Source organism: Ammospiza caudacuta, chromosome 24 (assembly GCF_027887145.1).
Source record: "Ammospiza caudacuta isolate bAmmCau1 chromosome 24, bAmmCau1.pri, whole genome shotgun sequence".
Classification (NCBI taxonomy): domain Eukaryota; kingdom Metazoa; phylum Chordata; class Aves; order Passeriformes; family Passerellidae; genus Ammospiza; species Ammospiza caudacuta.
Genome location: NC_080616.1, coordinates 3,019,926 through 3,034,167, shown reverse-complemented (window position 1 = coordinate 3,034,167; position 14,242 = coordinate 3,019,926). Strand labels below are relative to the sequence as shown.

Genomic DNA, 14,242 nt, shown 5'->3' with positions numbered 1-14,242 from the left:
CTGGCAAAGGAATTTTTCAGAAAATATCACAGTGACACCTCGTAGAGATGACATTTGGTTTCTGCACTTGATGGCTCATCCTGTTGGGTGTCCAACATGGAGTGCTCCTCTCCAGGGCTGGTCACCCATCTCTGACAATCCAGCCAGCCTGAGGAGCAGCCTTGGAGGCCAAAGATTGGATGGACCAAGTGTCAAGCAGTTCCTTTGCTCAAAACCTGGTTTGTTCAAATTCTGGTCAAAGCACATGTGGTGTGAGGTGAACTAGCACAGAGCAGAGAGCCCCAGGCCTGACTGGAGGTGAAAGGGAAAGGGGAGGTGATGAGAACCACCCTGACAGTGGTAGGAAGGAGCCTGCAGCCAGAGGGGAGATCCAGCAGCACTCTCAGACCCAGGGTCAGGCTGTGAGCTTCACCTCAGGCTGCCTTCCCTGGCTCCCACTGCCAACACCTGCAGCCTCTGGACTGTTCTACTGCAGCACCTTCAAATTTCCACCAGCAATTTCAAACCCTCCTCAGATCACCCTTTCCTGGCTTCTTGAGTGAGGACAGGGGCAGAAGCAGATGCACCACAAGATATTTCAGTTTGCTCAGCAGAAAATCCTCTGAGCTTTGTGGTAGATTTCCAAGGCTTTTTCCCCCAGAATTTGTTCTTGGGCTTTTCTTTTAAATATGAACAATGCTGTTGGAAAAGGCAGTGGGAAAAGCCTCCATGGCTCAGAGTGCCCAGGCCATGTGAGGGAGGAGAGGAGCAGCTCTCTGTGGGAGGAGAATCCTCTTCACCCTCCAGACGGGCCATGAGCAGGGAGCTGAGCTGACCAGCAGCTCTCCAGAGGAATATTTGTGCTTCTCTTTCCCCCTGTCCTACAGGAGCTGAAGGAAGTTGGGAAGGAGCAGTCCAAGGTGGAGGCTGAGCTGCCAGAAAATGTCTCCAAGAACAGATACCCCCATGTATTACCCTGTAAGTGCTGAATACTCCTTCTCCCCCAGCCTCCAGGGGGGAGCTCACAGGGCAGGCTCACCTTGCATCCCTGCCAGGGCCAGTGCCTGGCTCCTTTCCTGGGAGCAGGACTCTTGGAATGGGCTCAGTTTCCATTTTCCTGCTGGAGACTCAAGGCCTAAAGGTTGAGGCAGGGTTGAGCCACCATCCTGCCCAGCCCAGGATGGTCCCACCAGGAGACCAGAGGGGGTCCATGAGCTTCACTGGTGGCCCTCATGACCCCAGCTCTGTTTGCCAGTGCCCTGCTAGCCCAGCTGGCATCTGGTGCCCATCTCTGTGGGGAGAAGGTGCCTGGCACAGCACAGAGCCTCCCTGCAGGAGCTGCTGAGGCTTCTCCCACTGCCTCACCCAGTCCCAAGTCCTGGGGAAGGGTCCTTGAGCTCACCCAGTCCCACCATTCACCCTGGAGAAGGCTCCTGGGGCTCACCCAGTCCCATGTCCTGGTGAGGGTCCCTGGGGGTTCACCCAGCCCCATTTCCTGGTGAGGGGCTCTTTGGGGCTCACCTCTGTGGGGTCTCTTTCAGATGATCACTCTCGGGTCAAGCTGAGCCAGCTGGGGCAGGATCCTCACTCAGATTACATCAATGCCAACTTCATGCCAGTGAGTGCCCACTTGCCTTCCCCACTGAGATGTGGCCAAACACTCCATCACAGAAACTCTGCCTGGGTTTCTGTGTTCTGTGAGGGCTGGTGGGCATGAGATGTGCTGGTGAACAGCTGGGCACAGCTGGCACAGGCCAGCAGGAGCTGGGGGAAGGTGCAGAGGGGTGGTTGCACTGATGGAGCCTATGAGATGGCAAATGCTGTGAGTGTGGGAAGTCTCTCTGCTTTCTTCTCATCTATCCTCTTCCATCACCTCCCAGCTTACTGCCCTGTCTCTCTGCCTGCTCTTTTCCCCTCTGGTCTGTGCAGCTGCAATTGAACAAGCCTGGAGCTGTGCCTTCCTGCCCCCTGTGTGAGGTGTTCCCAGGTAACAGGCAGGGCATGCTGCATGCAGGGGCATCGTGTGCATCTGGGGCATGGTGTGTCCAAGGGCAAAGACACCCTGAGACCTTGCATGCTCACCCTGCCCTCAGCAGGGAAGGGGAAGCACAGGGACAGCACAGATCTGTCTTTCTCTGGTTAGGCTGAATGAGGAACTGCTTGGAGGGAAATGCTGTGGGTCACTTTATTCCAAATATGTAGAAAGTGTGGCTGGGCAGCTCATGCTTCCTGTGAAATCAGCTGAGATCAGCAGTCTGGGAACTGTGCCCACATGGGCTGAGGGCAGCAGGAATTTCTCCTCCTGCCACAACAGCAGACCAGGCACTGACTGGTGCCAGGGCAGGACCCACCTGCCTTGGCAGCCTGCTAACTCACCTTGCTCTTGTCTGCCTCTCGCTCAGGGCTACACATCCCAGCAAGAGTTCATTGCCACCCAGGGGCCCCTGAAGAAAACCATAGAGGATTTCTGGAGGCTGGTGTGGGAGCAGAATGTCTGCAACATCATCATGCTGACCGTGTGCATGGAGAATGGGAGGGTAGGTCCCTGCCAGCCCCAGCCCTGCCCTGGTGGTGGGAGCTGAGCCCAGGCTGGGGCTGTGCCCTCCACAAACCCTGCTCTGATATGGCTCCAGGATGGGCACAGCCCACACAGCTTTAGGGGAAGAGAGGCTGATCTGTGCAGCTTGGGGTGGGAGCCCAGCTAGGACCATGCCCATCACCCTCAGATATTTCTGCAGAATCTAAAATTGCCATGTCCTCTGGGTGAGCCACCTCACATGGAGTGGATGAGACCCACACAGGTCCTTTTTCCTGGAGGAGGCTGAGATCCAGATGAAGGGGCTGTGAGGCAGAGCTGTGCAAAGCTCCCAGTGGGAAGGGGAAACACCCCTGCCTGCTCCCCAAGACCTGTCCTGGCTCCCCTACAGCTGCTGCAGATGCTCCCTGGAGCCAGATCTGCTCCCTCACTGTGCCCTGTCCTGCTCCAGGTGCTGTGTGACCATTACTGGCCATCAGAGTCTGCCCCAGTGTCCTATGGGCAGGTGAGGGTGCACCTGCTGATGCAGAGCAGCTCTGAGGAGTGGACAGTGCGGGAGTTCAAGCTGTGGCATGTGAGTGCAGACTCCAGGGGCTCTGGGCAGGGGGTTGGGGTGGGCACTGGCATTCCTCCTCCCCTTTCCCTGCCATTTCTGGGGCCCAGAGAAGACCCAAGCCCTGAGGAGCACTGAAGGTGACAGGAGGGTGTCCAGCACATGTCGTGCTGCTCTCCACCCTTGCTCTCTCATTTCCATGTCCCTGCCCCAGGACAGCCTGTGGTGCTTTCCAGGCCATATTCCCTGTGCTTTCCAGGTCATGTTCCCTGTGCTTTCCAGGCCATGTTCCCTGTGCTTTCCAGGCCATATTCCCTGTGCTTTCCAGGCCATGTTCCCTGTGCTTTCCAGGCCATATTCCCTGTGCTTTCCAGGACACGTTCCCTGTGCTTTCCAGGTCATGTTCCCTGTGCTTTCCAGGCCATGTTCCCTGTGCTTTCCAGGCCATATTCCCTGTGCTTTCCAGGCCATATTCCCTGTGCTTTCCAGGCCATGTTCCCTGTGCTTTCCAGGACACGTTCCCTGTGCTTTCCAGGCCATGTTCCCAAAGGCAGATGTGCTCCCTCCCTCCCTCCCTCCTGGTTGCAAGACAAAGAAATGGAGGTGATTCATTCTGTCTTGGCCTGAAAAAATGACTTTTCTTGCCAATATTTTGGCACCTCCTAGTGATTCATACAGAAAGGAGTGACCTAGGGCCTGAGGATGTCAAACAGATATGGTGAAAATGAAAAGCTCTAGTAGCTAGCCTGCAGTAGTCTACCACAGCAACAGAGTGCTTAGGAGAGTGGAAAAAGAAAATATTGATTCCACTTCAAAATATTCAGTTAAATGCTATGAGAAGGCCTGAAAGTGAGAGAAACAATTACCAACAATTCCCCTGCTGCAGGGGCCGTGGGGAGCATGGAGGAGCAGAAAGGAACAGATGTTTCATTTGATCTTTCAATCTTGCAAACACAAAACTGCATTTCTGCTTAAAGAAACAGATTCTGACATGTAATTGGATGTAACAGCATTGACATGTTCTTCTCCATGGCTGCAGTGAGTAGGTTGGGAAGCTGTGGGCTTAAATTACATAAAGGAAGGTTTAGACTGGGCATTAGAAAGGCTTCCTGATGGTAAGAATACTTAATATTTAATCAGGTGAGTTAGGAATATTATGGGATTTCTGTTACTTGAGGAAGTTAGGAAAGGTTTGGGAAGCAATGCCAGAAAAATGCAGCTATACATGTAAACATGTTCTACAGAATTGATTTATAGCTGACAGAACTCAGTTCTCAGTGCTGTGTTTTTCTAAGATAGAAAATCTTTCTCAAATACCAAGTGTAATTCCCGTTTAGAGGTGAATCTCCCATGTTCTTACCAAAAGGGTTCTTTAACCCAAGTTCAGAACCTGACCTCCTGCTGCTCTCACACTCCATGAGGTGAGGCAGTGATTCAACATCAGAGATGTTTCCCTGGGACAGAGTTTGGAAAACACTGGAGTTGTGCAAAGTTTCTGATAAAACCCTGGATCCAGCAGGCAGTGCAGACCTGATGCTGGCTGTTCCTGCAGCTGAGCCAGGTGTCCCCAGGTGGCCAGGTGCTGTCAGGGCTGTGAGGCTGCCCTGGGGCTGCACACCCACCAGCATTCCCTGCAGGAGGCTCTGGGGGCAGAGCGCTTCGTGTCCCACCTGCACTACACAGCATGGCCCGACCACGGCATCCCCGAGTCCACCACGTCCATCATGGCCTTCAGGGAGCTGGTCCAGGAGCACATCCAGAGCACCAAGGATGCAGGGCCCACCCTGGTGCACTGCAGGTGAGGCTCTGCCCCATGGGATTGGGGGGATGATGGGAGAGGGCAGGGGGATGAAGGATGCACAAACTGTGAGTGAGGAGAGACACAGCTGCTCTCTGGAGTCTCCTGCTCAGTGTTGAGGAGTGCAGACCTACACACCCAGGGTGTGGGGCAGTGTCAGGACCCAGGACGTTCCTCTGGCTGCCCTGGATGGCTCGAGACCCTGGCAAGGGGCTCAGAGACCTTGGCACGGAGTCAAAGACACCTGTGCCTTTGATTTTAACCCATGGAAACAATTACCAGCTTTGTGTGAGGAGTAATAAGCCACAAGAGTTTGAGTAGAATGATAGTGAATTTGTCACAGGGTGAAGAAGTAGAATTCTGGGGTTTCTTTGTCTCCTTCTTTGTCTCCTTTTTCTTCTTCGTCTTCGTCTTCTTCTTCGTCTTCTTCGTCTTCGTTGTCTTCATCTTCTTGTTCTTCTTTCTTCTTTCTTCTTTCTTCTTTCTTCTTTCTTCTTTCTTCTTTCTTCTTTCTTCTTTCTTCTTTCTTCTTTCTTCTTTCTTCTTTCTTCTTTCTTCTTTCTTCTTTCTTCTTTCTTCTTCCTTCTTCCTTCTTCCTTCTTCTTCCTCCCCATCTTCTGCTGGTGACACTTTTGGATTGGTTTAGAGTAGAGACAGACTGTCTAACGTAGGTGATAGGTATTGGAAAATTATTGTAAATAAAGTACATGTAGTTTGTACTATAAAAAGTTAACATCACCTCAAGGGCAGGGACTGTGCCACAACTTAACCTGCTGGACAGATCTGAGCAGGTCAGAGAAAGAATGGAATAGATAAGGAAAAAATAACCTTGAAAAGCAGAACCAACAAATCTTGACTTTTTTGGTCACAGGGCTGGGAAAAAAAAGACTTTCTGATACCTGGGGGGTCATCTCAGCCACAGAAACCCCAGAGGGCAGGGGGAGGTGGTAGCACCAGCCCAGGGCAGCCTGGGTGCTCCTCAGCCCCATGCCCTGCCTGGGTGCCCAGGGAGCACTTTGGGAGCGTGTCCAGCAGCAGGAGGGAGCCAGGGCTGTGTTTCAGGCCTGTTTAACCCTTTGTGTCCCTGCCCTCAGTGCAGGCGTGGGCCGCACGGGCACCTTCATTGCCCTGGACCGGCTGCTGCAGCAGATGAGGCAGGAGAAGGTGGTGGACATCTTTGGTGTGGTGTACTCCCTGAGGATGAACCGGTACCTGATGATTCAGACCCTGGTGAGATCTCTGCCCCCTCTCTCCCCTGGCCCCTCGCTCCATCCCATTGCAGTTCTGGATGAGCTGGGCAGGCAGCCCCAGCACCCCCAGGCTGCTCCTCAGCTGTCACTGCCATCCTGCTGCTGAGAGCAGCTGCTCAGCTGGAGTGGAAATTGCTGGGGGGGTCTCCAGCTGCTTCATGCCCTGCTAGACCCACAACAGCAACATCCAGAGTCTCAGAGACCTCCCAAGAGGCTCAGAAACAGCCTGGAGCACTGAGGAGCAGGGTCAGGCCCGTTGCAAGCAGCTCTTAACTCACACCATGCTGTTGGTCTGTGGTGCTCCCCAGGCTGTCCTGGGGCTGGGACAGGCTGTCAGCACTGCCCTCAGGAGAGGGACCAGAGCCCCCTCTGCTGCTGTCCCTGCAGTGTCATGCTCTGTGTTCTGTCTGCCTTTGCCTTCCAGTCCCAGTACATCTTCCTGCACAGCTGCATTCTGGACAAGATCTTGGAGGAGCCTCTCCTGGATTTATCAGGGACACAGAGGTGAGGCCTGGCTGTGCTTTGCCCCTCTGCCCACGCTGCTGACAGCCCCTCCCAGCTGCAGGACAGAAGGACAGGAAGCCCAGCATCCATCCCAGCTGCTGCTGGGGGTGGTGGTTCTGCAGCACAGAACAAAGTGCAGTCTCTCCTGGGCACCCAACACAATGATGTGCAGAACTGTCCTGGGGAAGGCATTTCCCTCAGCCTCTGGCTTCCCAGCCCACAAACGTACCCTGGAGATCTGTAAAACTGGAGAGGCTCATGGCAGCTGGGTGACCTTGGGACATGCTCCTAATGGAGGCCAGGAGGATGGGGCAGGGTCCAGCTGGGCATGGCTTTGACCACCTATCTCATTGTCTTGGGGCTACATCTGGAGATCATACACCTGTATTTGTGGTCAGATTGTCTCCTCCCTCATGCAGAACAGGGTGTCCTTGTCCTTGCTGCCTCTTGGGAATGAGCCCTGAGCTGTGTCACCCCTGTCTAGGGGACAGCAGGTTGTCACAGGCCCTGGGCTGTGTCACCCCTGTCTAGGGGACAGCAGGTTGTCACAGGCTGGGCTGGCAGCCTGGGACACCCCTGGCATTTGGGGAGTGAGGGTCTGCTCACAGCCCTGCACCTGCTGCAGGCACAGCCTGGCTGCTGCTCAGTGAGCTCAGCCTTGTGCCCTGGCTCTCTCCCCAGGTCCTGCCCCATCCCTCTGAAGAGCTTTGCCCAGCACTGTGCCCAGAAGGCAGCCAAGTCCCACATGGGCTTCCTGAGGGAGTATGAGGTGAGAGCTGTCCTGAGGTGCAGGGGGTGCTGCCATGGCTGTGTGTGCTGAGGGGACCTGGGGGGAGTGACTGAACCTGCTGGGGCTGGGGAACACCCTGGAAGTGCCTCCTGAGTGGGTCCCATGCCCTGGGTTCCTGGGTGTCCTGGCAGTGTCCCCCCTCCATGGCATTGCAGCTCCCTCCTGCATTCTGCACTGCTCAGGGTCTGTCCACCCCCTCCCTCCCTCCCAGGTCCTGCCTGGACAGCAGCATCCCCCTCCTGGCAGCCTGGCACTGCCCTGGCCTCCCCGCAGAGCTGCTCTCATGGCTCTTCTCCTCATGACCTGCGCTGCCATGACCCCTGTGCCCAGTCCAGGTGTCCTCAGTTCCTCCTGTCCTGCCCCTTCCCTCACTGCCTCCTCCTCTCTCTCACCCTGGCAGGCTCTCCTGGAGGTTGTCAAGGAAGAAGCCAGCTCTGCATCTCCATCTTCAGGCAGCCAGCAGGCACGGCCCTCCTCCAGCATCCTGCCCTGTGAGTTCTGGGACACCTTGCATCCTCTTCCCTCCTGCTCCTTTTCCTCCTGTATGGAGCCATCCTGGACCAGAGCCAGAAGTCCAGAGCATAAGAAAGTATTTTGAGGCTTTGGTGACCCCCCGAGAGGGTTACCAAGGTGTTTGGGATGGAGCATGTGGTGCTTGGACTGGGATAAGAAAGGGGAGAGAAGGAAAAACCTGGAGAAGGAAAACGGGAGATCTGGTTGCTGTTTTCAGCTACTTGTGGGAAGGCACAGGGAGTTCATGGAGTCTGCTCAGAGGTGTGCCGTGGAGGGACAAGAGACAAGGGAGTGGTTTGGGAGGGTAATCCAAGTCAGCAGAAGGATTAGTGAATTTCCATGGAGATGTCAAACACTGAACAGAGGCCCAGAGTGCTCACAGGCATCCTTGGAGAGAGGCAGATCTCTCTGGCTCAGGCACTGAGTGAGCTGCACTACAGGAGCAGGGATGGAGACCTGGCCTGTGGGAGCCAGCAGGCTGGAGATGAGATGAGCACTGCAGGAGGGAGGGCCTTTGCCCAGAAATGATGAAGGAAGGATTGGGTTTGTGTGGCAGTCAGTCTGCAAAACCTGTCTGAGCTCAGGAGTGCCTGGGATCCCTCCAGCTGCTGCTGCTCTCTTTGCAGATGATCGCTCCAGGGTGAAGTTCTCCCTGCTGGAGCAGGGCCCTCTCTCAGGACTGCTGCAGGTCTGGCGTGTCCCGGTGAGTCCCACCCTGTAAGGGCCTGAATGAGGGATGTGGGACTCCAGGGGCTCTCCAAAATGCAGTTTATTCCATCCAAGAGGTTACAGCAGGGTTGTGGGTGACAGAGCTGTGCCTACAGCTGTCAGCTCCAGCTGCAGGCAGGCCTGGAGACCCTTTGGTTTTGGTTACACTGCATTATATACTTTTCTTTTGGTTACAGTGTATTATTTACTTTTCTTTTGGTTACAATCCATTCTATACTTTTTTTTTGCTGAGCATCTTAACACAGTAGAACCAATCTATACCTTAACTATTATCTGTAGCTTATCATAACTACTATAATTACCATATTCATGTTACTGTTCTCCAATCACTAAAAGTTAGTACATTGCAGTTTAAGCTAGAAGTTTTTTTTCAGTTTTCTTGCAGTGGAAAATTCTGAGACCTTTTTTCTACTTGCCACATTTGCTGCCTTGTTTGCCTGTGCTATCTTTCTGCTTGGTAAAAACATCTTCTTGTTTGGGGTGGGTTTATCCTTTGCTCTAAGCCATAAAAACCTCTTCTAACTAACACACTCTTTGCCTTCTTAGTTATCCAGTGAGACTGGCTCAGCAATTCTTTTCTTCCATATCAAAACTTGCTTCCATCTCTATTCCTTCATCAGATTCTACATTTAAAAATCTTTCTGCTAGGCATACATATCTGTGAGACTTTCTTGTCAAACTTTCATCCTTCCCAACCTCACCCCCACCAGCAGCACCCACCCTGTGCCTGTCCCCATCCTGGCTGTGCTCCTGCTCTGCTCCACTGCTCCCTGTCACTGTGGGCTGTGGGATTCACATTCTCTGAACCTGAGAGAAGCAGGGAAAGGGATGATCAAAACAATTCTTGTCTCATTGGCTGCTCTTGTGTTGTGCCAAAGCAGAATGCAATATGGAGGTGTCTTGATTTGGAAAGCCAGATGTCTGCTGAGGAAGGCAGGAGCCTCCCCTGAAATGGAGAAAATGAACCCCACCCTTTCCAAATTGCTATAAATTTTAAATTAAGGGGCTGTTAGGAAACAAAAATTATGGGAGCAGGAACAACAGCTCTTTAATAGGGAAGGAAATAAAAAGATAAAATAAACAATACAGTAAGCCAAAACAACACTGCCAGAGTCAGAACCCATCCTGACACCCTGTGGGTCAGGCTGTTGGCAGCAGTCCCATTGGAATTGTGGCTCAGCCCTCCTGCAGTGTCAGGGCTGGTTCTGCTGGAGCAGGGATCCTGGAGAAAGGTGCAGTCTCTGCCTCTGAAGATCCAGGGGAAGAAGAGGCAGCTGCTGTTCCTCTGGGCAATCCAGTGGAGAAGCTGTGCTGGTGTTCCAGAATCTCCAGATTATATCCGGGTAGGAATGCTTGGCTCCTCCCTCTGGGCTCCCATCTCCCAATAGGATGCTGTAGTTCTTATCAGCCATGCAGGGACATTCAATAGCTGTTATCAGCAGGTGTCCCCTCAGAGGGAGGAATGATTGTGATCACTCAGAGAGAGATAAAGCAAACTGCCCACTTGACAAAAGACAACTGCCATACAGATGGTAACAGAATACATCTTGCCTTGCAGTCTGGAACAGGAGGTTGTTCACCCACAGTGATGGTGTTTTGTTTCCTTGGTCTTTCAGGGCAAAGCACATGTGCAGGCTGTCAGTCAGACAGTCATGGGATTCTGGGCAGTGGAGTTGAGTTGGGTGCTTGTGCAGATTCAGTTTAGATGTAATGTAATATAGTGTAATAGAGTATAGAATAATATAGTATAATAAAGTAATTAATTAGCCTTCTGATATCAATAGAGTCAGATACATCATTCCTCCCAGATGTCAGGCAAAAATATCACCAGCAGTGGTCCTGTGTGGAGAAGAGGGGACTGCAGGGACTGAAGACATCCCTTCCCTCCCCTGCCCACTTTGGGCTGCCCTCTCCTGCCTCCCTTGCTGCTTTCCCTTCTCTCCTTGCCTCCTGACCTGCTGAGCTCTCTGCTCTCCCTGACCATTCCTGCAGCCACCTGGGCCAGCAGAGCAGGACAGTGACATTCCCATTCCCACCCAGGGCTGCAGCTCCAGCAGGGACTACCTGGCTGTCCATGGCCCTGACAAGCTGACCATGGAGGACTTCTGGACCCTGGTGTGGGAGCAGGATGTTCACACCATGCTCACACTTCTGCCATGGCAGGAGAAGGGGGAGGTAAGGCACTGTGCCCACCTGTGCCAGGGCAGAGGGGAGATCTGTTCAGGGGAGCTGGAACTAGCAGAGCCCTCAGCTCTTCACTGAGTCCTTGGTGCAGACCCAGCTTAGCTAAAGCTGAACTTTTCATGTGTCCAGGAGCTCCCACAACTGGTCATGGGAGATGGGTTCTGTTCTGGCTGGGCAGATTCCAGCTCAGAGCTCTGAGCTGAGCTGCCAGGCAGCTCTGGGTTCCCACCTGAGCTGGCTGAGCCTGCTGGTGTTGCTGGAGCTCCCTCAGGTTTTAGTGGGGGGTGAGCTGACATGGAGAGGTGCTGGGAGTGCACCAGACCCTAGAGAGGGTGGCTGGTGTGACAGACAATGCCCACCAACAAAAAGCCAAATTTCTGTTTGCACACAGGTCCCAGGTGAGGAGTGCTGGCCCCTGGAAGGAGACTCTCTCTGCACAAGGACCCTGACCATCCAGTGTGACACAGAGAAGCTTGTCTCAGGATGGAGATGCACCCAGCTCAAACTGAAGCACGTGTGTGTCCATGGGGCTGTGCTGACTCCCAGCTCCTGGCTGGGGATGGGGATGGGTCTGTAGGGGCTGAAGGGTCTGTGGGGCTTCTCCAGGCTGCAAGAGCAGAGAGCCAACAGTGCAGAAGTGAGTCTGGATTGCAGCATCCAGAACTGAGTGGACACAGGAGATAGATGGGGGTGACCGTGTTCACAGGGGTTTTTGGATGAGGGAAGAGATGAGGATCTGACTCCCATGTTTCAGAAGGCTTGATTTATTATTTTATTATATATATTACATTAAAACTATACTAAAAGAATAGAAGAAAAGGTTTCGTTAGAAGGCTGGCTAAGCTAAGAGTAGAAAAGAATGATAACAAAGGCTTGTGTCTTGGCTCTCTGTCCGCGACAGCTGACTGTGATTGGCCATTAATTAGAAACAACCACATGAGACCAGTCACAGATGCACCTGTTGCATTCCACAGCAGCAGATAACCATTGTTTACATTTTGTTCCTGAGGCCTCCCAGCTTCTCAGGAGGAAAAATCCTGAGGAAAGGATTTTTCATAAAAGATGTCTGTGACAGATGGGAGAAGCCCTGGGGGCTGATAGGTCTGTCTGAGCCTTTTGGAGTTCGCAGTTCCCTCTCCAGGAGCAGGTCAGGGTGCTGTGGGGAAGGAGAGCAGGTTGCCAGAGTGGGTGGGGGGCAGTGCCCCAGCAGAGATGCCTGTTCACCTTTCCAGAAGCTGGCAGAAAGCTCAGGGGAGCCTCAGAGAGCCCAAGGATGGGAGAGCTGGGGCTCCTCTGCATCCACACTCCCCCATCCCTCCCCAACACCCACATCAGCTCTTTGTGTCTCACAGGAGAAGAAGGCCAAGGAGAGGCAGGTGCAGAGGTTCCTGTACACGCTGTGGAGCAGCAAGAAGCAGCCTGATGTGCAGAGCCTGGTGGAGCTGCTGGGGGCTGTCAGGAGGGGCAGCCCCCCCCGCAGGAGAGGGGGTCCTGTCCTGCTGCACTGCAGGTACCAGGGCTGCACCTGCACCAGGGCCAGCACAGGGCTTGGCATGCCAGAATCTGGCTGGGCTTGAACACACAGGGGTCTGCTAAGGAGGGCAGGAGCCTCCCTTGAAATGGAAAATGGAAAATATAAACCCCCTCCCTCCAAAAACTGATAATTTTGAAATTAAGGGACTCTCAGGCAAAGATATGGGAGCAGGAATAACAGTTATTTATCAGGAAAACTAAAAATACAAATGCAATAGTACAAAAACGAAAGCCACTGCCAGAGTCAGAATAGGAGCTGACCCCCTGTGGAAACACAGGGTCTGCTAAGGAGGGCAGGAGCCTCCCCTGAAATGGAAAATGCAAAGCCTCTCCCTCTGAATTATTGTAATTTGGAAATTAAAACGTTCTCAGGCAAAGATATGGAAGCAGGAATAACAGTTCTTTATTAGGAAAATTAAAATACAAATACAACAGTAGAAACAAAAAAAAATCACACTGCCAGAGTCAGACCATGCCCTGCCCCCTGTGTGTGAGGGGGGTGTCCCAGCCCCATCCATGGGGGCTCAGCCCTCCTGCAGTGCCAGCTGTGGCTCTGCTGCAGCAGGGATCCTGCACAAGGGGGGAGTTTTCCTCTGCAGCTCCAGGGCTGCTGTAAATGGGCCATGCCCTGAGTCAATGGGAGCCAGTGGAAGTTCTGAGCCTGGGAGGTCACAGTGCCCTGCCAGGGGCTGGGAGAACACAGGGCAAACAGGGCAGGGCTGGGGAGCATGGGTGGAGCAGGCATTGCCAGGCTGAGGGGCCCAGGCCATCCCTGGGTGGCTGCAGAGTGCTGGGAGCAGCCCCGATGCCCACAGAGACAGCTCAGAGTCCCTCAGTGCCCACATGGCTCCTTGTGCCCTCCCCAGAGGGGCTCAGCTCAGCCTGGCCTGGCACCACTGACCCCTCTTGTCCCCTGCAGTGGTGACATGAGCCAGATGGGCACCCTGATCTCCCTGGACTGCCTGTTGCACCAGATGAAAGCTGAGAGAACCGTGGACATCTATGGTGTGAGCCTCCAGCTGGCCAGGAGCTGCTGCCTCCTGACCCCCACTCTGGTAGGTGGGGAGGGCAGGGGAGGGTGGGCAGGTGCAGCAGAGTCCTGTGCTCCCCTTCCTGGGGCTGGCAGCGTCCTGGGTGCTCCCTGTCCAGCCTCAGCAGGGATTTCCTTCTGCTCCTTCCCCACCCTGAGGCTCTGCCAGCCACCAAGGGCTGAGGGCACTGACTTTGCCCAGTCAGAGTTTTCCCTCTCCTGGGTTCTGACTTGAGATCAGTTAAATTACATGTGAACTCACAGTAATTAAAGCACTCTTCCCATTGCACTTGAGGGAGAGTGGAGCACTGGTGTCACCCTACGCAACCTGCCTGCTCCCCCTGGCTCCTGGGCATGGCTGTCAGCCTGGGGACCCAAACCTGCTGGGTGTCCCTGTGGGCAGAACCTTCCCTGCTGGGTCTCCCCATGGCCAGCTCCTTCCCTGCTGGGTGTCCCTGTGGCCAGAACCTTCCCTGCTGGGTGTCCCCATGGGCAGAACCTTCCCTGCTGGGTCTCCCCATGGCCAGCTCCTTCCCTGCTGGGTGTCCCTGTGGCCAGAACCTTCCCTGCTGGGTGTCCCCGTGGCCAGCTCCTTCCCTGCTGGGTGTCCCCATGGGCAGAACCTTCCCTGCTGGGTGTCCCCATGGCCAGCATCTTCCCTGCTGGGTGTCCCCATGGCCAGCTCCTTCCCTGCTGGGTGTCCCCGTGGCCAGCTCCTTCCCTGCTGGGTGTCCCTGTGGCCAGCTCCTTCCCTGCTGGGTGTCCCCGTGGGCAGCTCCTTCCCTGCTGCCCCCCCAGCCCCAGAGCCTGCTGTCACAGCTGGGGCTGCCTGCCAGGGGGACA

The 14,242-nt window shown here is 54.2% G+C and overlaps 1 protein-coding gene across 1 annotated transcript in view; it reads left to right on the top strand.

The window, feature by feature from the left end:
- LOC131567698 (receptor-type tyrosine-protein phosphatase V-like) overlaps positions 1-14,242 on the top strand; it is a 49,708-nt gene that overhangs the window by 32,605 nt on the left and 2,861 nt on the right. The window contains exons 25-38 of the mRNA XM_058819411.1: positions 867-957; positions 1,521-1,597; positions 2,382-2,516; positions 2,967-3,089; positions 4,706-4,866; positions 5,961-6,096; positions 6,541-6,620; positions 7,302-7,389; positions 7,811-7,901; positions 8,550-8,626; positions 10,693-10,827; positions 11,228-11,350; positions 12,189-12,346; positions 13,289-13,424. Coding sequence (XP_058675394.1) covers positions 867-957; positions 1,521-1,597; positions 2,382-2,516; positions 2,967-3,089; positions 4,706-4,866; positions 5,961-6,096; positions 6,541-6,620; positions 7,302-7,389; positions 7,811-7,901; positions 8,550-8,626; positions 10,693-10,827; positions 11,228-11,350; positions 12,189-12,346; positions 13,289-13,424 — 1,611 coding nt within the window. The remainder of the gene's footprint in view (positions 1-866; positions 958-1,520; positions 1,598-2,381; positions 2,517-2,966; positions 3,090-4,705; positions 4,867-5,960; positions 6,097-6,540; positions 6,621-7,301; positions 7,390-7,810; positions 7,902-8,549; positions 8,627-10,692; positions 10,828-11,227; positions 11,351-12,188; positions 12,347-13,288; positions 13,425-14,242) is intronic.